This window comes from Diabrotica virgifera, chromosome 1, assembly GCF_917563875.1.
Source record: "Diabrotica virgifera virgifera chromosome 1, PGI_DIABVI_V3a".
NCBI classification, from domain to species: domain Eukaryota; kingdom Metazoa; phylum Arthropoda; class Insecta; order Coleoptera; family Chrysomelidae; genus Diabrotica; species Diabrotica virgifera.
This window is the reverse complement of record NC_065443.1, coordinates 41,177,913-41,203,132: the sequence shown is the minus strand read 5'-3', so window position 1 is coordinate 41,203,132 and position 25,220 is coordinate 41,177,913. Positions and strand designations below refer to the sequence as shown.

Genomic DNA, 25,220 nt, shown 5'->3' with positions numbered 1-25,220 from the left:
TAGATATCCGCTTCTATTTGCGAATTATTTACTTTTAAGTATTTCATCCTAGCATCAAAAACATGTTTAAAGAATTTAGGGTATTGTTTTTAACTTAGAATGTATTTTTGGTTTAAAAAAATAAAGCCTATCAAAAATCTTCGTAATTTCATAACTTTTCTTGTTAGCATAAACGACAATTTTTAATTTTCGTTTTTTTTTTCATTAATGGCATATATTCCTTTTAAGCGCCATATTGGCTAACCTTACAACTATGCGATCGACACAAACGCCAGAGGTAAGTTTGGCATATTCACCAATGTTATATCTTGATTGGACATAAGCGCCATTTTCTAGTTTTTAATTTATTTCAGACAGTATTTTCAGCTACATTCATGTTCGCAAAATATTAAAATTTGAAAAAAAAATCATCAATTTTTTTGAGTCACTATGCAGATAAGCAGAATTGGTAAAAATAAAAATAATCAGTTTTTTGTGTTTCCTGAAAAATCAAGTTAATGTCGTTTATGACGTTTTGGCTTGACAGCGTCGATCTGTTCTTTTTTAAACAATGGTATAGCCAAATGCTTTTCAAGGCCACGTGGATAGAGGAAATTCAGTTTGGGACTGATTACCTTTTGAAGAAATATTTTCAGAATAGTATAATATACTATATAAAAGAGACACAAATAGGCATTTATACTTGTCTTAAGGGCCACATATGTATATACGTGGCTTATATGTGCATATAATGTATAAAGTAACTTTAAAATCGCGATATCTCAGGAATGGTAACTCTTAGGAAAAAAATTATAAGGACAATTTTTATAGAGAATATTAAGATCTACAACTTTGATTTGAGGTTTTTTTTGATAAAACTTACCGTTTTCGAAAAAAATCCAAAAAATCTCAAATTTTGACCTTTGACCCCGAATAACTTTTGACGCACACATGGGATCGATGGGGACTTTTTAAACTTTATTTGTTATGGTGTACCCTAGCTCTCCACCAAAATTTGGTTCTCCGGCAATTTTTGTTATTTGCCAAGCATTTTGATGACTAAGTTGACCGGATTATATGGTCTATTTCTAGCTTATTACCCTGGTCTAATAATACAGTCTACTATTTTACTCGTATTGCCAACTTCCTCCACTAATTTACATTTGCTTCAATTCATGTTATATTTAGAGTAAATTTCATGTTATCTTTTTTTTTTCAGAAAAATGAAGATATTGATTTTTTTAGTGATCATTGCAAGTTCTATAAGCAGAAGCTTCCAAACATGTGCTCGAACTACAGCTGTCACTACTTGTAGCCAAGTACGTCTATCTAAAACAAATCCTCTACTAATAGATGACTACAAAAATATACTTTCGATTTCTCTTGACGAACATACTGATACAATATATAGTAATGTGTTTAAACGATTAGCTGAATTAAAGCGTTTATATTTAAGCAACAACAAGATAAAAAGTTTGGAATCAGGAAGCTTTGACGGTCTTAGTAAATTGGAAGAATTATCTTTGTACAATAATTTGTTGACAACTGTTGTCAGTGGTACATTTCGTGATCTTCACAACTTAAAAATACTAAATTTGGGTTCCAATAAAATAACTTCGATCCCTAATAATGCTTTTCTTGGTTTAGATAATTTAGAAGAAATAAATTTAAGTTTCAACCAACTAGCTGAGATTCCTGTTCAAATAAATACCATTAAGTCTCTTCGGTCTTTGCATATGAATAGCAATAAACTAAAAAGTCTTAAAGCTAATTCTTTTCGTAATTTAAATAAGCTGGAAACGTTAAATCTCCACGATAACATCATAGATTCTTTAGAAGCTAAATCTTTTGCTGGTCTACGCAATCTTAAGCAATTAAGTCTTAAGTCAAATTATTTGAAGCAGTTCAATACACAAGACGTTTTGGAAGACTTAGGATCCCTACAAATATTAAGTCTCGCTATTAACGATTTGAAGTGTGCTGATTTGAGAAATATTGACAGGGAATTGAAAAGAAAGCGAGTTGACTTCGAGGCAGGTATAAATAAACAAAATCCAAATACATACCGAGGCATAAAATGTACTAATTAATAAGTATAAATAGTATATTTAGGGCCAGTTGTTCAATCAATGGTTAACTCATGGATTAAGTAAACCATGATTAAATTTAATTCGAAGATTATTTCTAATTAAGTTGTTCAATGCAGGTTAACTTTCGGATTTATTAAACCCAAATACTGAAGCAGTGACAATGTTGCCAGTTATTAATTAACGACTTAGAACAAATTTTATCATGAAAATTGTACCGAAAAATATTCTGTGGTATAAACGATGGTGTTCATGACTTTTGATGTAGTGACGTCCCCATGTCAGTGATTGTTTTCGTGTTTTAAATTAAAATTTCAAAAAATGGAATAAAAATAATAAAAAAAGAGAACTACTAGCTTTACGGCTAATGAAGAAGAAATATTAATATCTTTTGTTAAAAAATATAAACATATTCTCGAGAATAAGAAAGTGATGCAATTACAAATTACGAGAAAATGAAAATCTGGGAAAAAATAGCCCAATAGGCCAAACTAGTTTGTCCTGAAATCGGGTTTGGCCGGTAATTTTATATATTTTTAATTAACTATTATAAATAGTTCACCTATTTGTAGGATGAGCTATCCTGTCTCTTATACGATCAACAATCATAAAAACTGTTTCCTTTGGTATACGAAATCTATTCAAAAACTCATTATCTGGCCACTTATGAAAATGGTTTTCTTTTACTCGAAAAACAGGATTTTTTCGTAGAGGAAAAAATTATATTAACAACAGCTAAGAACTCTTCGTCTTCTGTGATATCTCCATCTTCAAAATCGAAGACACCATTATGAGCAATAGCCATAATTATTAGACTCTAAATTATATTGAATTATTTTAAATCTTATCTACGATTTAAAAGTAGCAATAACAACACAATATATTATAGTGCAATAACTATGGTTGTTTCAATCTGGAATTTTCTTGACAATATTTAATTTAAAACCATAAAATAAGGTTACAAATCTCTAGTTAACACCGTTAATCCTTCGTTTTTGGGCGATTAAGATAATCTCCGGTTAACAGATGGTTAAGTGTTAAACTTGCATTGAACAGCGCAATATTACGTTTAATTGAAGATTATTTTTAATCTGAAGATCCTCTCCAATTGAACAATCGGGCCTTATAGTCATTTATCCTACAAAATTGTAAAAATTACAGTGTACTTTATTTGAGTAATAAATTTCATGTAACAATATAGTTTCCTGGTTTATTATTATACTTTTGTATTTATTTGTTGTTACTAAATAGTAGATTGCCAGGAATAAACTATTTGCTGTGTGCAAGTACTTGGAGGGGATACGAAAAACGATCGTGAACTAGTAGCAGAGAAATCTTGAATGAATTATTTATTTTAAGAAATATGCTAAGAAAGTTACAAGTCAATTGAAATTGTCAAATTGACGTATATTTCATACTTACTGTCAGTGAAGAAAATGGGATTTCGCAAGTGCTGTGTTATAAACTGTAAAAATATAACACAAAATTGTCATTTTGAATTCTATTCGTTTCCAACTTCTAAGCACAAATTAATACAAAGAGAAAAGTGGATTTCCATACAATGTTTACCTTTTAATCACATAGCCTCAATTTTACTTTTTCTTCTCATTCTTTTTTTGGGCTATGGCCTTGACAATTATTCAGTAACCAGGAGTAATATAATTGGCCAATATAATTAAAAGTGCTACAAATGTTGCTATGAAACCAGGAGTCGCTCTTCCGAACTTTCACGGTCCCAATAAAGACACAGAGTGGTATCAAGGCTATACCTAAAAAAAATATCGTTTTAAGAGTCGAAAATGAAGATCAGAAGAACTCAATATCAAGAGAGAAGTGTGTCAGGGTTGTGGACTATCGCCTCTCTTATTTAAAGTGTACTCAGAACACCTATTGAAAGAAGTACTGTACACCATAGAAGACGGAATTGTAATATAGTAAATGGAGAAGTAGTGAACAATCTGAGGTAAGCGGATGGTCTCTGGGTATTCCTGGCGCTAATTCCCAGAGAGTAGCAGGGATACTTGCGGTGGAACAAAAACTGATACCTGGCAATAGGTATAAAATGCACACCCATTTTAAAAGGAGTATAAAAATTGATGTTGAGTGTCGCTGCCTGGAAGTCGTCATGCAGGTCTGGAGCCGGCGCTGGACGTGACAGCATGCGGGAAGTCGGTAGCAGGGTGTTGAGGAGGCCGGCTCCTATGGTAAAATCAGTTATTACTCAATAACAACAACCACAAGCGGTCCAAACAAAAGCAACAGCTCCACTCGCTGTAGGTGTTTCGCTGCAACATTAGCCAGCGCTCACTCTAGCGGAACGACCGAGGCAGCGCATTAAATGGACTCTATTCATAATAGTCCAGGGCGCATCTGTTTTGAGATGGACGTTGAGAGGTGACTCAAATTGTTTTGCAGAAATTGCTTGAAAATAACTTAAATAATAATATTTGAGTTATCCTTCCACTCAAAATGGCCGAAACATTGTTTAAATAATCAAAATGTCAAAACATGATGAAAAATTAGATTTTTTTATTGGTTTTTGATTATAACTTTAAAACTATTCATTTCCGAGAAAAGTTGTACTGACATAAAAGTTGCGTTATTAAATTTCTACAATATAAAATTAGTTCAAAATTTAAAAAATAGTCACCCTTGTTGCAAAATAGCAATAATTGCGAAAAAAACCATACAAAAAGAAGTATTTGCATTTTACATTTTTCAACCATTTATGCTACACTTAGGACCTTCATATTTTACCCAGAAAAACTGTATGATACAGTGAAATAGCACTGTAAATTTCATTAAGAGCGGTTTAATAGATTTTGCAAAATAAATTTTGCAATCCAGTTTTCGCAAAAATTTTCATTTTTTAAAATGTTTCAGGACTGCAAATAAAGCAGATAGCAAGTTGAATTTTTTTTGACTTATAGAAGTGTACTGTACCTTTCATTTGCAATTTGCAAAATTAAAATAGATTAATTACCACGGCGTCAGGAAATTTTTTAAATAAACATTAATTTTTGGTGCTACGCGCAGGACAGCGGTGTTCGATTCACGCAAGTTGATTTCGACCACAATTTCTTCCAATCTTTATCTAATATATTATTTCATTACTCTATATTTTGTTGTATTTTAATATTTTAATTCCACAAAAATTAAACTAATTTAACTATTGTTTGTGAAATATTGTTTAAACAATTGCATATGTTTAAAGATAATAAACTTTTATTCTCTAAGTTAAAATATAAGAATAAAGAAAGTTTTTGCTAAATAAAGTGTTAGTTCAAAGGATAGAGTATGTGTTTTTATTTTGCAATAAACAAATCTATTTATTTATATCGAAATTTAATAAAAATTAAAATGTATCATTTAAAAAAATTCTTGACGCCGTTGTAATTAATCGATTTTAATTTTGCAAATTGCAAATGAAAGGTACAGTACACTTCTATATGAAAACAAAATGATATATGCTTTATTTTTAGTCCTGTAACATTTTGAAAAAATGAATTTTTTTGCGAAAGCTGGATTGCAAAATTTTTTAAACCGATGTTAATGAAATTTACAGTATTGTTTTACTGTATCATAAAGTTTTTCATCACGAAATATGAAGGTCCTAAGTGTAGCATAAATGGTTGAAAAACGTAAAATGCGAATATTTGTTTTTGTATGGTTTTTTCGCAATTATTGCTATTTTGCAACAAGGGTGACTATTTTTTAAATTTGAAACTAATTCTATATTATATGAAATTTAATTACCCAACTTTTATGTCAGTACAACTTTTCTCGTAAATGAATACTTTTAAAGTTATAATCAAAAAACCAAGAAAAAAATCGAATTTTTCCTTCATTTTTTGACATTTTGATTAGTTAAACAATGTTCCGGACCTTTTGAGAGGGAGGATAACTTAAATATTATTATTTCAAGCAATTTCTGCAAAAAAATTTGAGTCACCTCTCAACGTCCAAATGTACTAATATTTTTACAGATGCGCCCTGGTCTAAAATGATAACATTTTGCGCTTCTATAACTAGATGACAAACTTCGGTCAATAAACGATCGGCTGCCGACCACAGCTACATGCCGAGTTTTGTAGGGAGTACTCAGAGATTTTCAGATATTCAAGTAACTGAACAACGAGTAACATATCAATACGGGGTAATCGTTACCATTTTGAACTTGTTTCACCATATCCAACAATTCCTTGTCAGCCAAATGCTGCGTTAGAGAAGGCTCTGTTAAAGTACTATTTATCCAGTCTATGAGATCTACGTAATATCGTGCATCGAAATTTATTTGGGGTACTTGAAAACGCCATTTTTTATACCAGCTATCAAACATCAACCTATAACATGACCCATAACATCAACCTCTCTACTATGTTGACGTGAAGTGCTGTGTTATAAACTGTAAAAATATAACACAAAATTGTCATTTTGAATTCTATTCGTTTCCAACTTCTAAGCACAAATTAATACAAAGAGTAGAAAATCGTAGAAATTAAAATGTTTTCCTGGTGCGCAACATAAGCATTACTTTGAATAATTTTATTGATAATTGATAGCACATTATTGGGAAAATCTTTTGAGATCTGCATTAATTTCCATAGACGCCTGGCACCATATTCCAGTCTTAGCTGTGTTTTCATCACAAACCACATAACGAGAATATACTTTTATTATTCTTACAAAGTCAGCAAAAATCTTTCAGCTTTTACAAGGATCAGTTGTAGCTACATAAACTCTAAGAAAGCGGTTAGCTGTCGTTAACTAACGTGAGTGTGCCGTTTTCCATAGACTTTTTTTTCTGCCAAACTTGGAGAACATATTCCGTTTCCAATTGCTTTAGATAGTGTGTACAAAAATACTGTTGATTTGTACTTAGATCATGTTTATTTACAAGAGGCAGCTTCTGTGGGTTTAAATTTAATATCAGTCATTTTTTCGAAATAGGGAAGAAGTGATCCAATCAGCCCAGACATAAATAGGGACCTTTTGTGTAATCATCTAGTTTTTTCATAAAATTAATATTTTAAGGGGAGTTCACTAGCGTGCAACAGGCAAAAACTGAACTGTAATGGTTTATTTATTCGTGTTTCTATAATGCGAATGATTCCACCTTTTCAGCCCACATTGGCATTTTTTTACCATCACATCCCAGAACACTTAAATTGCTAAGATGTATGAGTTCTTCTATATTATAGACTATGGTTTAATCTATTCTGCCATCAAAATATATCCCTTCAATTGATTTTTTTAAATATTTGTTCTTATGCTTGAATTGTTGTCTGTTTTTCTGAGCTCCCCTCTGAATTTTATGTTTGTCAATGACCAGCGCTCTATTAATTTTTGGAAATTATATTTTAGATCTTCTAAAATGGCATTTGCAATTTTTGCAGCATCCCTAATAGATAGAACTGTCAAATCGGCAGCCTTACTAAGTTACTAAGGAACCTTAAGGCGTTTTTTCCTGTCAACTGTATTACCTTTAAAATATTTTTTTAAAGAAACAATCATTTAAGGGACAAGTAGCCCAGTTAATATTTTTTTAACCGGCCCTAATTTAGTATAGGATTATATATAAATAAAAGTTACAACTTGTGGTAACTACGTTGTAGAAAAATACCGGCCTAGTTTATAATAATGTTATTGTGATTCCTTATCAAATTATTGTTTATTGGATATACATATAAAAAGTTTTTACATTGATTTATTAAGTAGAATCATTAATTCACAATTAAAGAAAATATTAAAAGTTTGAGAAATATTTAGATAACCTCTGGTCGAACTATGTTTTTATTTTACAGTCCATTTGAAAAATTGATTATTTAGTGTTATTGTGTGACCCAAAAAATACGTTTACAAAGGTAGGTAACTTATATACACTTATAATATATTATGTATTTAGACAGATTAATAGAAGACCAGGTGTACTCTTTTTTGCGGATTCATATATTTCGTTAGTAGTCTTTGAGTTTGAATTAAAGTGGATGGGTACGTATTTTCGGCTGCAATGTTATTCAAAAGAGTTTTTTTTTCGAATCCTGAGAAAACTAATAAGTATTTTTGAAAAATTTATACGCAGAATGAAAGATTTCGTTCTTACCGAGGGTTGAAAGTCCCTGAAAACTTCTATAATGTTTATTTTAATAAATTACATGGGTGAAAAATTAAGAAAAAATGTAGTGTGATTTTTAATTTCAAATATCTCATTCAAATGAAACTTTTTATTCATTCTAAGGGACTTTCGGCCCTCGGTAATAAAGTAATCTTTCATTCTGCGTTTAAATTTTTTAAAAATACTTATTAGTTCTTTCAGGATTCTAAAAAAAAAGAGGGCGTTTAAAATACATTGAAAACTTTGACAAGCGTCAAAATGTTCCTTTCCTCTTAAAAGCGTAAACAAACACAAAAAAGCATAACAATTTTGTGAAAAAAGCATTTTATCATACAAAAAAAGCAGGAAAATAAGCATAATATAAATTTTGACAAACCATTCTTTTTACGAAAATAAGCCTAAAATATATATATATACAGTATTTCTCATGATCATCTTTCAGTGCGTCACAGTTTTTCGATTTCTTTCTAACGCATTAAATTGTATGTGACAGAAAAAAAGGCACGTCGGTGATTACATTTCGTCGGTGACATTTTTATAACATTTATTCTAGTTATTCTAGTTGTCGATAGATGGCGCCATAATAAAAAATAATTTTTTTTAATTAGATAATAATATTACAAATATAATCTGTACAATTTATAAGACTATACAAATCAAAGAAAATACCATTCTATAAATGCAAGAAACACATTTGATTTGTTTTTATTCCAAATCGAAAATAAAATGTGACAACTGTCAGATTTAACTAAAATGTCATATTAGAATAAATGTCATAAATGTGTATTATCACGGACTTACCCTTATTCCTATCATTTGTTACGCACTGAAAAATGATCATGAAAAGGACAATATATATAATTTTTTATAAGCTTAGCATCAGCTGAACGGAGCAAAACGTCGCCTGTCAAAATTTCCAAAGTGCTTTAAATGTATTCATTTTTGTCGAAGCCTTAAAAAACTAATAAATATTTTTGAACAATTTAAACGCATAATGAAATGTTAGGTTATTGCCGGGGGCCAAAATTCCCTTAGAATAAATAAAAAGTTTCTTTTTAATGAAATATTTGCAATTTCACACTAAATTTTCAGAAAACTACACTAAATTGTCTCTTTAATTTTTACCCCTGTAACTTATCAAAATAAACGTTATAGAAGTTTTTAGAGACTTTCGGGCCCCAGTAATAATATAATCTGTGGTTCTCCATTGAAATTTTTCAAAAATATTTATTAGTTTTCTCAGGATTTAAAAACATGAACACATTTAAAGCACATAAATGAATAGACAAAAAAAAATAGATACCGACACGTTTTAGATGAAGGAAAATAGATCATTTTTGTTTAAAGACTGAAATAACTAAATACTCCTTTAAATGTTTCATCGTAAAGTTTCGGCGCCCGTCACACAAAATATTTTTGTATATCGAAAAGCTTCTTTAAACGTCCACAGTGGTTATCGGTGCATAATTATACTTTACGATTACTGCCGGATCCATATTTATATCTTCAACCTGTTCCCCATTTAAAACTGAAAATATTTTTTCTTTTTTTAAAATCCATCGTTTTTTGTGAATATATATTTGCCTTTTTTTGATAATATCTGACCAATTTTTCCAGGGATACATTCCATCTTTTTCAAAATTGTTTATTTTTTGGATCGACTCAAGTGATGACATTTGCTCTTTCTCCAAATATTTTATTGTTTCACTCACAAAACAATAGGTATTTTTCATATAAGCATGTTTGTTTTTAATTATGTTCCACTTAAAACATCCTGACAATATTTGTATCCTAAGTATCTAAGTTCGAAGACGAAGTTTTAAAATTTTCGAAATATTCGGCGCAGCTGCGTTTAACCATGTACCCCACCTAGTTAACACAGGTTCCGGTGGTAATGGAGTGTTAGGGAATATTTCTCTAAAAAGTTTCACCTTTAAAGCAGATTAATGAAAATGTTTTTCCAATTTTTTTCAACTAATTAACAAGTGGAAATTGCAGGCGTATCGTATAGTCTCAGCAACGCGATTCAGGCGGTGTGCTAGACACTTACAGTGAATTATTAGATTTGGATAAAAATAATAATATAAAACAAAAAAGCACCAAATAAGCACAAGAATTCGAAAGAGGCATACAAATTTAAAAAAAAAACAAGAAAGCATAAAAATTTAAAATTGACTTATTTTTGCATATTTCCTTCATGAGGAAAAATAAAATAGTCCTGCTTGTATTATTTACCATATGAGTAACCTGCTTGTATTATTTACCACCAGTCACTGAAGGTGGGATATGAGCTATTACCTCCGATTTCGGTGAACCTCAATCGATTTGGATGAAAATTGGTTAGAGGATATCTCAAGAAACAAAGGTGACATGGTGTTAACTTGCTCTTTTACCCTGGGGGTGGATGCCACCCCTTCTCGGGGGTGAAAATTATCTTATTAAAAATAACCCCATAATTCGTTAGAGGGACTAACTCTAAGCAAAATTTGTTATAAAAAGTTATTGAAATCAATCATAACTTTTTGAGTTATTAAAGATTAAAAATAATTTTAATTTTTCCTGAGAAAAATGCATGTTTTTAACGGATTTTTTATAAATAATTCAAAACCTATAAGTTTTTATAAAAAACTTATTATTACCAAAATTGAAGATAATAAAAAATAAAATAAATTTCTTACTAGAAAAACTTTTAAGTGTTACCTAAAAGTGAGTTATAGGTAATTTAATGTATATTGTTTTCGGCGACTACCCAAATCTAAGTATTTAAGCTTAAATAACAGGAAAATGATGCATTTTATAACATAAACTTATGTAACATCTGTCAAGGTATTTAAAAGTATCTACAAGATGAGCCCACAAACAAGTTGATAGCATTAAAATTTATGCTTCAAAAATTTTTCAAAATTTATCTTTTAAAAACTTTTCCAAAAAATGTTATTTTTTTTAAATAACTCCCTTAGTTTTAAGATATGAGATTTGCCTAAAAACCATTTCAAAGCTAAAACTGAGGGCTTTTAAATCGCGTTGAAGTTAATCTTTTTAACCCCTTACTTTTTTAAAAATAAAAGATTATATTGCCCCGGTTATGTAACATATTTGATATAGAAAAAAGTAAAATTTGGTTATATATCATTTTTTTCGTATATTGAGTATTTTTGGAGTTATTATTAAAAGAAAAGAAAAATTACGATAATCTGAAAAATTCTGGTTTTTAAAAATTATACCGTTTTTCCAAAAATATGCATTCTAAACCGGTCAAAATTTTCGAAATCGTTACTAATGTTAATATAAAGAAAATTTTGTAAGGATTTCTATAAATTTTAATTTTTGTGGAAATGGCGATATTTTATTTTTCACTTTCTTCAAAAAAATTCCAAATGGTTCTCTTATTTTTACCATAACTTGCTTAATTTTGATGCTATTAACTTCTTATGGAACTCAGTAGGTATTCCGAATTACTTTAACAAGTGTTTAGTAGGTATATTTTATAAAACGCACCGATTTCCGTTATTTAAGCTTGAATAATTAGATTTGCGTACTCGTCGAAAAAAATATACCTTCAATTACCCATAATTTATGTACGTCAATAACACTATGAATTAACCTTTAACTACCCGCGCATCAAGTTATAACATAACTACACGCGTGGCATACTTTATACGCCACAAGAAAATACACTTAAAAACAGCGGATTTGTTTACTGCTTTTTTGAAAAAATACACTTAGTTGTTTGTTATAAACCTTATTCGGCATCAGTGAATACTTGGATTTCCTTCTCAGTAAGCCAATTGGGATTTATAACTGGAATCATGGAATAACTGGATTCCATGATAAATAAAATTACTAATAAAAATTTTTTTGAAATGTGATTTTTTACAGGAGAAAAAGTATTGTTTATAAAGAAAAATATATTTTGTGCCATAATGACTTAAAAACAATTGAAATATGTACTTATATTACTACTTATATTAATATAATCGTGGCTTATATTGTCCACCACCGGAAACAACAAATAATAAACTGTAAATTACGATCTTCCCAGAACGCCGATTATAACAAAACTAAAACCAAATTGTAAAGCACATTCCAGTGATAGGTTAGAGAGATAAACAAGGTCAAAAATTAAATTTTTAAATATATTTGCAGTAGAATTCTTTTATCTGGCGTACAAAATACGCCAGCGCTTGTAGTTAAAGGTTAACATTAGTGTAATTATTTAAATGAGAAATTAAATTTTTAATTATTTTTAATTTTGGTAATAATAACTTTTTTGTAGAAGTTTATAGTTTTTGAGTTATACATGAAAACAGCTTTAAAATATGCATTTTTTTAGGACAAAAAAATCTTTTATCTTTAATAACTCAAAAAGTATTGATTTATGTTAATAACTGTATATAACAAATTTTGCTTAGAATTTGCCCCTTTATCGATTTATGGTATTATTCTTATTTAAATAATTTTCAACTCCGAGAAGGGGTGGCATCCACCCCAGGGTAAAAGCGCAAGTTGGCATCATGTCACCTTTGTTCCTTGAGGTATCCTTTAACTACTCACCATATTTCATAAATATCGAGGGAGGTTCAACGAAATCGAAGGTGAAAACCTTCATTGACTGCACTAATAATCATTATGCTCAGAAATTCGGATTCTAGTAGTCACTAACATCAGCAAGGACGCTAAAATAATAATAAATGATATAATGGTCTTGTCTCCGCCGTGTATGTCAATATAGGTCTAATTGCTGCTTTATAGATTCTTTCTTTTTTGTCTTGTCTTAAGTGTTTATTCTCCCAGATTGTGTCATTAAAGCGCTGGTTTCCTCGAAAGCGGTGCCGACAAACTGCGACTGTAACATTGGGATGAATGACGTCATAGAAAAACTGTACCATGCAAAATAATAACGGTGGATTCCAAGGATGCGTTGGAAGTCACCGCTTGCTGAGTTTGCACATTCCATTGCCGCAGTGAAGAACCTTGAATTTTTCATCGTAATCTGACGTAATTCATCGCAGTGCTACAGTCGCAGTTTTTCGGTGCTGCTTTCGAGGAAACCAGCACTTAAGAGATCCCGCCGCTTGACTTGCTTTAAAGCTTTGTTGTCGTACTTCCTCCTCATCATCTTCATAACTGGTTATATATATTCCCAGATATCTAAACCTTGCTTCCTGCTTTATTATTTTCCCATCAATTTTGATTTTACACCATAGTGGGTACCTATCTGTGTGTTGTCATCCTTCTGGTTTTTTTCTGCTGATATTATCATATTGTATTTCTTGGCTGCTGTATTGAAGATATGTAGCAGCTTGGATGCAGCCAGAAAGCAGTTTATTAACGAAATGTCTTAGATTTAAAATATTGTTTATTATATTTTTATTTCAATTATTCTAATTGTTTAAAAGGTAGTAAACTTTGTATCTGAGGCTTTTCGTTGTTTTCCTCGTAATACGAGAGATGTCGCTAAATTGCGTCTCAAAAGGTGGGTTCATTGCATTGCGATGGTTTGCCTTAAAATAGGCAGAATGTTTATATTTTCTTCAGAGTTGTGACTGCATAAACTTCACTGATGATGCATAAGGATGCTGAAATAGCTATATGGAGATGGTGGTCCAACTCTGAATCAAATATAAACAAAGCCTGCCTTGATCTTTTTTATCTTTTTCATTTTTACTCAGTTTTGATTATTTAGAAACTGTCTTTCGGTCCTTTTCCTAGACGAAGAGAAGGTAAATGCGTGGATTAAGTGTCCTCTATTTGCTTTTTCCTATTTTCGTCGTCTCTGTGATTATATATTGTAAAATCCGGAGATACGGGATGCAGCCAGAAAGCAGTTTCTTAACGAAAAGTCTTAGATTTAAAATATGGTTTATTATATTTTTATTTCAATGATTCTAATTGTTTAAAAGGTAGTAAACTTTATATCTGGGGCTTTTCGTTGTTTTCGTCGTAATACGAGAGATGTCGCTAAATTGCGTCTCAAAAGGTGGGTTCATTGCATTGCGATGGTTTGCCTTAAAATAGGCAGAATGTTTATATTTTCTTCAGAGTTGTGACTGCATAAACTTCACTGATGATGCATAAGGATGCTGAAATAGCTATATGGAGATGGTGGTCCAACTCTGAATCAAATATAAACAAAACCTGCCTTGATCTTTTTTATCTTTTTTGAAGATATGTGTTAATTTTTGGAGATCGTCTTCTGTCTCGGCGATTAATGCGGCGTCGTCTGCATAACATAATATTTCGATTTCTTTGTTCCCCATTCTGTAACCATGGCCTTTACGTACTGCTTCTATTATTTCGTCCGTTATTATATTAAAGAGAAGTGGGCTCAACAAGTCACCTTGTCTGACTCCGCTTTGTACTGGTATAAACTGCGTTAGTTTTCCATTTATCTTTGCCTGTATTCGATTATGAAAGTAGATGTTTTCGATGGTTTGTATATTATTGATTGGTATGTTTCTATACAGTAAATGTAAGACGTCTTCGACTTGGATGCGATCGAAAGCCTTTGTCAGGTCTATAAAACATAGATATGCTGGTTTATTGTACTCAACGGCCTTTTCTGTGATTTGCCTCAGTACAAATACGGCGTCCTCGCAGGATCTTGTAACAACTAGCTGATGATTTTCTGTTGGAGTGAATGAAAAGGGAGTGGTAAACTCCAACAGAAGTAGTAAAAAGAAGAAGATCTACTTAATGTAGCCAAAGGACAAAAATGTGTGGCTTCTCCGTTGAAGAAGCTGGAGTAACTAAAATACAACTTTGTAGTAGTATTTGTATGGAAGGATGCCAAGACAAAGAATATCGAATTGATACAGGACTAGAGATGAGAAATCATTAATAGATAGATATAACTTGAATGGCTAGCTAAATATGTATGAGAAGGGCCACTTGACACTCAAGGAAGGATTCGGCCAATTTGCACGGCTATTTTTGGCCAGACAATAGATTAAAGGAAGTGACAATGATGGCTCGAAAAGAAGATATGAAGATAATGTTCAGAAAATAGATAGAGTAAATATAATAATATACTGAAAATAGAATGAATTTTTGGGCGCCAGAAGAAGGATAACTAGGTTAACGCTCTTCCAGGTATTCTACGCTGCTATAGAGTATGTTAAATTTGTAGTACAAGTATGTGAAAAGTTATTAAAGATTATTAAATTATAAAATATACTACTAAAAATAAAGGAGTAATAAGAAAAAAAAAATCACAATAAATGTATATTTATTGAATGTAACTACTAGATCTTTTTAACAATCTCTGAGTTAGGACAAGTAACTAGTGTGTAACTCTAACATGACAGGAAAAAGTGATACTAGTGAAAGTCAATTACAAAATCATCATACAACTATGATCTAAGAATACTCTTTATAAGGTTAGAAAAACTGACTACGGGTACCTCTAATACAGGAAGTACAACTTACAACTAGGTTAGTAGAACCCTCACCAAATAATAATTGTACGTTTATAATACGTACACCTTAATTAAATACTACCTGATACTATATATAACATATAAATACCTCACTGTGAGTGGGACAGGCACAAGCCTTATTGAATAAATAAACCTACGAGTGGATACACAGATCCTTTTCCTAACTCGTGGTTTATAATAGTAATAATAACAAGTGAAACCAAAAACTAATCTGAGGGATTAGAATCCAGAAGTTCATATGAATTTAATAAATTAAAGTTAAAGTTAAATAAAGTTAATAAGTTAAAGTTAAGTAAAGTTAATAAGTTCAAGTTAAATAAAGTTAATAATTACAATTTTGACTAATATGTGAAGTTAATTTTTAAAAATTTAATTAAACATATACTAAAATAATGGAATGAGTTTAAATAATTATACAAAAGTGGAACACAGCCTAAAAATAATCAAGATAAGAGTACCGACTACTATTATCAGGGAAAATATCTGAGCTCAGAAATTTATACCTTTATAGATTGCAGAGTGTTGGGGAACGCTATCAATTAAATATTAGGTTGTAAAGAAAAAAAAAACCTATAAAAAATATAAAGCAGGAAAAATGTGTGTGCAATTGAACTATAAAAAAAAAATGTACTAAATATCACAAAACCAGTCTGTCTTTAATAAGAGCACAGTAAATGTTCCCAAACAAACCACTCTTTCCTAATCTTGAAGTTGATGTAATGAGCACCCAAGGGTGCTAACTCTCGCTAGCAGCTGTCCTGCTGGAGGTACAGGAGAGGAAGACTGGTAGAAAGCAGTTGAAGGTACTCAAAACTGTTGGAAAGCAGCTGGAGGTACTCAAAAAAAAAGAAAATGTGGAAATAATCCAGGCTGGTCGCCTATTGATTGTTTCTCTCTGTGTGGTCTGGCCTTGGTGTTGTTGTAGGGTGGCTTTAAGATTTCATGGTAGGTGCTAAAAAAACACAGTGTGGTGTTACTACCAATCTACCAATGTCAAAAAAAAGAAGCAAGAGATACGAGGAGGTGTTTTTATTCCTATGGGAATAAGAAGAAATAGGTCATTAAGTCCAAAAACTTGAATGACTAGACAGCTTGACCTTTTATCAGGTTGCTATCAGATGACCTTGGTCAAATAACACAAGTAATTTCCAATTGAAATACAAAATATAATTACTGTGAAAGAATATTTTATTATAATATATACACCGGTATATAGATATATTATACAAGGATGAAATATAGTAAGACTAAGCGATGGATACTTATTTGATCATCGTTCAAAAGATAGGAGTTCTGTAGACTTGAAAGGAATATAAAAAATGGAGTTTAAATTAGCTCTATTTTCCAACTGGAAGCACAAATTAACAACGAATATTGAATTATCTCTAGATGAGTTTGATCCATGAAAATAAAACATAAAAACCATGAAAATAGACTATGTGAAACTTAGTTAGCAAATGTCAAGGACTTCCAAAATGGCTGAATAAAATACTTAATAAAATGTGTATTTACCGGGGTAGAACTCATTGGATATAGTATGCTCTAAAATTCTTCAAATCCACTGCTGCTGGATAACTTCACTATACTTTTATTGTAATATTTAATCAATTTGGAACTGAGAATTAGAGGTGAATAATTGAGTCTAATGACCCCGCACACTACGATTCAGACCGAACACTCGAGAAACAATGGCAATCCAAGGCTCACGTTCACAGCTGAATCCTTCGTACCCCTCTACTAAGCATTGGCTGTCAAAGTGGGGAAACCAATGTTGCCACGTTTTAAATGTGACGTCATCAAGCATTTAAATATTCTGAGATGGGTTTAAGTTCTATTTGAATAAACATTGAAAGAAAATAATTCTGAAAATAATTAAATAATATTTTGGATAGTTAAATAATATCTTCCCATCAATAATCGATTCTATAAGGGGCGGAACGTCACATTCCCTTTCAACCACCAGAAAAAAAAATTTTATTTAAAAAAATTTTTTTTTTTTTTTTTTTTTCAAAATATTAAACTAGAGTAGTAGTGCTTAGTGTATCATTCCCCGTTGATTCGCAAGATTACAAATAATCACCACTAATAATCAAGGGAAAGTAGGATGGTCACTGCAGCAAATAACGGAAATTGCAAAATATGACCCGAAGTCCTAGTAAAAGTGCTAAAGATGAGACATAATTTATAATGACAAATAAGTGTCGAATTGGCAGTAAATCCAAAGTTGAACTATCCATGGACATCAGATTTATAAGGAGTATATCCAAGGACGAACAACCAGGCAAAGGTGAGAGCCAATTCATACCATAACGCAAGTACATATACTAAAGTCACCAATGAAATCAATAACTATAATAAGTGAAGAATCAAACACTCAATCCTAAATTGGACTAGCAATGGACACCAGATTCGTAATAGCATATCCAGAGAAGAACAACTAGGAATATTTATAGAATAATTTTCACCAATACCAACTAATATAAATAGTGAACATACCAAAGGAATGCAAACACATTAACCAAAATAAATGTGGAATCAGACACTCAATCCAAAGTCAGACTATCAATGGACAACAGATTCACAAAAGCATATCCAATGAAGAACGACCAGGAAGATTTATGGACCAATTCACATCCATACTAAATCATATAAATAAATTAGGTCTACGTACACCCACATCCGGTAATACGAACCTATACAACCAAATAAACAAAATAAGTGAAGAATCGGACACTTAATCCAAAATCGGACGAGCAATGGACACCAGATTTATAGGAGCATATCCAAAGAAGAACGATCAGGAAGATTTATGGACCAATTCTCACTAATACTAAATAACTAACTAAATTAGCTCTAGATCTACCCTCATCCGGTAATATGAGCCTATCGAAACTAAATAGTAAAAATAAAGGATGAACTTATAAGTTCTATGACTCCATGGTAAATACAAAATATGACGGGAACGAGCTCCCAATCTTTCATAAGACTGTATATTCATGTGAACATACATAGGATTATCCAGGAGATATTCCTGAATCTAAGCAACAATTAATGCCTAAGGAAAGAAGAGGGAATCTACTAAAAAGAAAATCAATAATTTGTCCCAGTGGGTTAATCACTAACATTACGACTCTACGTCTATGGAAAGTCAAGCATCAATATACTATGAACTAAGAGACATAAAATAAGCAAACTAGACTTCCCTATTATCGTGTGAAAATGTGCCTGGAATATTTGGAACAATTGCACAAGAATGGTTAGGAAGTGTTGTACACCATTTCCCAACCAGAAATATTATCATGGATAAACATCTGCCTACTCTGACAAGAAAGACATGGATTACGAAATCGGATAGCAGTGATCAGTTGCTGAACTTCGAACCCACGTATTCACCAACTTTGAGCATTAACAGACTAGTTCATAAGAAGAAATATGAAGGACTCAAGAATTCATTTATAAATCAAAATTCCAAATTCATTCCAGAATCATCCTGTGGAGGAAGTAAGAATCCGAATTAATATAAAGTATTTAAGGTACCTGTGACAAATATCAATAAAGTAACCCAATAACAAATTAACAACCACAACTTCTTTCCAATATGGCAAATCCAATGACATGATATAAAAACAATAAAAAAAAATAATAGGTATGTAATCAAATATCCAAGATATAACACATAATCTAAGATATGGTAGTGTAACATAGCTCCATCTATATTAAGCAAGAATACTTGTATGAGCCCACACATCCAAATATCTTAATATATAATAATCAACAGCCCTTTTATTCTGAGAGGTTGAGTACAAAACTAAGAGTACAAGTGGAGGTTATTAACTTGGTAATACTACTGGCTGGATTAGTATTTGAGAATATTTGTCGATAATGACTCAAATGCAATCTATAATACAAAAAAAATAATAATAAACTCATACAAGCGGTATTACACAAGAATTCGGTACCTAATAACTAATACGTGAGAAATCATCAAGCCATGCCGAAGGATAAAAATTGCTATGGTCAGGCATTATCTGGTGATTAACAATTTAAACTAAAATACTATACCATAATAAAACTAATTAAAGGCAAACACAGGAAGATATTAGCTTAAACAACCCTGTTAAGCTAATCTTCTTCCGATGAAGTTGAAGAATCCACATCGTCCATGGTGTTGTCAGGCAGTAAATCCTTTACATGAAATTGACCAATTCGCTTATTAGTCGAATTGTCCTTTAATTCATAAATCAAAGGAGATATTACCCTTGAGACAGTACATGGGACATATTTCTGGCAAAACTTTGCAGAAATGGCATCACCCTTATTGGATTTGACAAAATTGCGCTTTAAGACTCGATCACCAACAAAGAATCGCAGATCTCGTTTCCTCAAATTATAGTGCTGCTGGTTCCTTAGGTAAGAAGTTTTTAACTTCTTCCTAATGTCTGCGAAAATATGAGGTAACGTCTGGAGATCATCTAAGCGATGAAGTTTCTCAGATATTTGAGGAAGATTTTCGGAATTGTCTGAAATTACACCAAAATAATCACCTGATAAAGCCACATTCCTACCAAAATTCAAATATGCTGGAGAGCACTGGGTAACTTCATGGACAGAAGTCCTTATGGCTTGAGCTATGGAATGAATATATTGATCCCAAGCTCTGTGATCAGGGTAAGTATAGGACCTTAGAGCTGTGACAATACTGCGATTTACTCTCTCAGTATGATTTGCTTGTGGATGGTAGGCAGCATTATAAAAGGTCTTTTGAACCTTATATTTAGCTAGAAGATCTTTAAAGGCCTTCGATACAAACTGAGGACCGTTGTCACATGACACAATTTGAGGAACACCATACACCAAAAAGACTTGTTCCTCCAAATATTTTAAAATTGCTGGAGTTGTGGCCTGGCGAAGGGGACAAACTAAAGGAAATTTAGTGAAATAATCCACAACTACCAGGCAATAGGTATTACCCTTGTAACTCCGAGGATAAGGTCCAATGAGATCCATTGAGATCATCTGCCAAGGAAAATTTATGTTCCTGAAGGAACCCATAAGTCCAGCCTGTGGTAGGTTACTTGGTTTACAAGTAGCACAAACCATGCATTTAGAAATGTACCTTTTTATAGACTTCCGCATACCAGGCCAATAATATAATTCGGCAATACGGTGATAAGTCTTATAAAAACCAAAATGACCCGCCGTAACTTCATCATGAAACATATGCAGAATATTTTCCCTATTTGGCGTAGGTACAACTATTTTCCACTCCAACATATTGGATAAGGACTCTATCGGACTTAAGATGTGTTTGTACAGAATATTATTCTCTACCTTAAAATCAGGATATTTTTGTGGGTCTTGAGTGACCCTATCAATCATATTCTGATACCACATATCAGGACTTAAAGAGGACAGATCTAGGACATTAATATCATGGACACGTGAAAGAGCATCTGCGACCACTACCCCGTTTGCCTTTCTATGGACAATCTTATATGAATAGGCAGCCAGTTTGCATATCCATCGAGAAAGCCTCTGTGAAGGGTTTTTCATACTATGAAGCCATACTAAGGAACTATGATCAGTAATTATAGTGAAATTACGACCTTCCAGATAATAACGAAAAGCTTCTAACCCATGGATGATAGCTAAGAGTTCTTTCTCCGTAGTTGAATAGTTTTTCTGGGCCTTGTTCAACTTCTTACTAGTGTACGCTATGGGGTGTTCGGAGCCATCTTTCAACTGAAATAATACGCCTCCAGAAGCTGTATTAGAGCAATCTGTCATTAGATAAAAATGCTCATCAAAATTAGGTGACATCATAACCGGAGCGCTCGTTAAAGCATCTTTAACGCGCCTAAAAGCTTCGTCAGCCTCAGGAGTCCAAGTAATGGTCTGTCCCTTTTTCCTGTTCTTCAAAAGATCAGTAAGAGGTGACAACAAAGTAGAGTAGGACGGTACAAATCGCCGATAATAGCCACACATTCCCAATATCCTACGGACTTGGGTGGTGGTCTTTGGTATAGGAAAATTTTTGATAGCAACTATTTTCTCAGGATCAGTCCTCAGCCCCTGGTTATCCACAACATAACCCAAGAACTTAAGACTAGGGCGACAAAACTGACATTTATCCAGATTGACCGTTAGATTAGCTTCCTTAAGACGTAAAAATAACTTATCTAAAATTTCCATATGAAGGGAAAAATCAGGAGTGACAACCAAAATATCGTCTAAATAATAGAAAACATAGGGCTCTAACGGTGGACCAATGACTAAATCCATCAGACGACACATTGTCTGAGGAGCAGAAACAAGACCGAAAGGCATGGTGACAAACTGGAATAATCCTTTACCACTGACAGCAAAAGCAGTATACTTCTTGCTCTCTTCACTCAGTGGGATCTGTAGGAAGGCCTTAGACAAATCAATAGAAGAGATGTATTTGGCATTCTGAAGTTTGCTCAAAATCACATCTATTCTGGGGATAGGATAAGCATCCCTGTTAGTTGTGATACTGTTTAGTTTTCGACCGTCAAAGCAGATCCTGAAGGATCCATCCTTCTTCTTCGTTAACCAGAGCGGAGAACAGTAGGACGATGTTGAAGGTTCTATGATATTTAAAGCAAGCATCGAATCTACTTCCTTTTCTAAATCTGCCTGCCAGGCTTGAGGTATGGGGTACTGATATAATCTAAAAGGAGTGGGATTTCCCACTTCGATAGTGTGAGAGATTAACGACGTACGACCTAGTTTGTCTTTTGAAGAAAGAGTAGTAAATTTAGAGATCATACTCTCTAATTGCCTTTGTTCAGAGCTTGATAAACTAGCAAAATCGTGAATAGCACTAAGGGTAGATAAATTAAATTCAGATATGGAAAAAGAAAAATCAGAACAACTTAAGGTACTATTGAAAGCATTGAAAAAGTCCATACCTAAAATTATAGAATTCTGCACGGAAGGAATAACATAAAATGTAATTTCCCTACATAAATCTGCCACTGTGATTTTAATTTGGAGTTTGCCCGTAATGGACTGAACTGTACCATCTGCAGTAGATACTTGCAAAGATGAAATGGGCATAATGGGAATACTAGAATTTTTCAATAAATTTAACGAATGTGCCCCTATCAATGAAATATTAGAGCCACTATCTAACAAAGCTAAACACGATTGTCCTAAAATTTGAATAGGAAGATATGGCCTATTATCATTTTGTTTCCTAACTAATAACGAATTAATATCTAGATCTAAAGTATTTGGTTGTCTACTACCGTTATATGGAACTAACCCAGACGTATCATCATCATTAACAAAACTAGAATCTAATATAGATAATGGAACCACATTACTATCACAATTATTATTGTTACGTTGAACACTACCAATCAAAGAAGCGTTTGTACATGACCATCTGTGATCATTTGAATCAAGCGAATCTAACGTATTATCTATAGAAATAAATTTCTGGTTTAATTTTGTTTTGTGGTGTGTGCTGCTTTCTTGAACGACACCCCTTTCCCTTTTCGTGAAGATGGGTTTGGGTTGCTGGATGTGCTTGGTCCAGCAGTTTCGTTTGACGATGGGGTTTGATTCCCTGATTGGATGTTGGACGGAGAAACGTTCAGGGGACGGACCTCCGACGTGTCGTTTCCCGAACACTTAGAACAGTTTCTTTTAAGGGTGTTCTCTCGGCCACAACCATGGCAGAAAATACGATTTTGAGGAATCCCACAATTGTAAAATGGGTGACCAGGCTGATCACAATTCCAGCAGACAAGAGAACTAACAACCGAAACATTATGTTCATGACCCTTATTTAGCCAAGAACGTTGCCTAAAGGAAGTTGGCTGAGAAGAAGAGTTAGAAGAGGATCGAGATGTGGATGGAGGTTGAGAAGACCAGGATAACGTTTCCTCCAAACGTTTGCATTTTATAGTAAGGTCATCAATGTTCTGAATGTCCATAAGAGCTAATTGTTGATGATAAAAGGGCAATAGACATTTAAGGATGATTTTAATTTTAGCTAAATCTGACAAAGGAGTGTCTAAACGACTACACATACCTAATATAGTATTAATAAACATAGTAACAGATTCCCCAGGTTTCTGCTTATGATTCTTAATTTGATCTAATAAATCATCCTGGAATGAATACGGAAGAAAATCTGACTTCAACTTTTTAATCAGATCAGACCAACAAGAAAAATTACCCCTGTTATTCATAAACCATGTAAAAGCGGTCCCGGTGAACAACTCAGCAGAAGCAGCAAACAAATCCTCTTCAGAAACACCTCTAGATATTCGAAGACATTCAACCCTTTCTAAAAATGACATCACATCAGTGTGCTGTTTTTCACCTGAAAATGAAATACCCCATTTGTGTACTTGAACAGGTTTGGAGTACGTAAAGCTAGGTACATTGACTGAAGCATTAGGAGTAGAGGTAGCAATGGGGTTAACTCTAGAATCAAGTTCACCCTCTAGTGTTAATATTTTAAGAGAAACAGACCTCTTGAACGGTTCCTGTTCTTCAGAAGGACAGTGTAGCAAGTGTACACGGGCAGAAATATGGCCTAGACGAGATGTTAATCGCGCATACTCTGTATCCTTTACAGTTCCCCTAAACTTTTCGATTTTTTTAGACAAGCTGTCCAATGTTTCAGTGATTCCTTTTTGTTGTTCCTCAAAAGGAAGGGATACAGCTGAAATTTGGAGAAAACTTCTATTGCCAGCTTCTTGTTTCAAAGCACCTCTCAAAAGATTGCGTTTTTTATCGACAGTTGTCGACTCCTCTGGCATTATGTCCCGAATCTTTAATTCATAATCCAATTCATCCACCAGAAGATGTTCAGCTTTAAAAGCACACATGATGAGAGCAAAGTTATTGACAAATAGTCCAAAGAACAGAAATATGAAAAATATGAAAATATGAAAGTTTGCACGCAAAATATATATAATATAAACCGAGAAAATATCAGCAACACACCAACAAAATCAAAATAGCCAGCAAAAAAAAAAATATATATATAATGCAGTATATAATCTAATAAATAAGATCAAATAAATATATAAGATCAAATAAATGGATAAATAATCCAATAAATATTGTATACTCAAGTAAACCTACTACCTAAATACTGGAAGTAAATTTTTTATTTATATGTAACTTACCACCACTCTAGAAAAAATATATATCTATAATAATAATAATAATAATCAACACTTAGTTGTACCTCCAACTATACCACTATTGACTGAAGAAATAAAATTGTTATATGAATTATATTATTAATAGCAATATTAAATATAAGTTCCCAATAAAAATTCAAAATCTAACCCAGAATGTAAGCTGCACAAACATATACTATAATGAGGTCCCAAAATATAAACAAAAATCAAAACAGCGTTTAAGAATACCTGATATGTATCAGAAATTAAAAATAAAATAAATAAGTAACAATATGTGTATAGGATACCAAACGGAAATAACAAAGAGATTTCAGATAAAAGAGAAGAATTGACCTAAATGAATACTGTCTCAGACCAAAAATAAAGCCACCACGTTGGAAAGCCGATGTAACAACTAGCTGATGATTTTCTG

The 25,220-nt window shown here is 32.3% G+C and overlaps 2 protein-coding genes across 2 annotated transcripts in view; both read left to right on the top strand.

The window, feature by feature from the left end:
• The first annotated feature begins 230 nt into the window (after nucleotides 1-230).
• LOC114338435 (slit homolog 2 protein-like) lies at nucleotides 231-3,266 on the top strand. Its single transcript, XM_050653382.1, has 2 exons — nucleotides 231-277; nucleotides 1,199-3,266. The coding sequence occupies exon 2, from the start codon at nucleotides 1,203-1,205 to the stop codon at nucleotides 2,067-2,069; it is 867 nt and encodes a 288-aa protein (XP_050509339.1). The 5' UTR covers nucleotides 231-277; nucleotides 1,199-1,202; the 3' UTR covers nucleotides 2,070-3,266.
• Nucleotides 3,267-7,793: 4,527 nt separating this feature from the next.
• Nucleotides 7,794-25,220, top strand: part of LOC126886388 (leucine-rich repeat-containing protein 15-like) — a 30,946-nt gene continuing 13,519 nt past the window's right edge. The window contains exon 1 of the mRNA XM_050653327.1: nucleotides 7,794-7,930. The gene's annotated coding sequence lies outside the window, so the exon portion shown is untranslated. The remainder of the gene's footprint in view (nucleotides 7,931-25,220) is intronic.

What these genes read in the sequence shown, in the direction of transcription:
- LOC114338435 (XM_050653382.1), top strand. Translation starts at nt 1,203, where the DNA reads ATGAAGATATTGATTTTTTTAGTGATCATTGCAAGTTCTATAAGCAGA.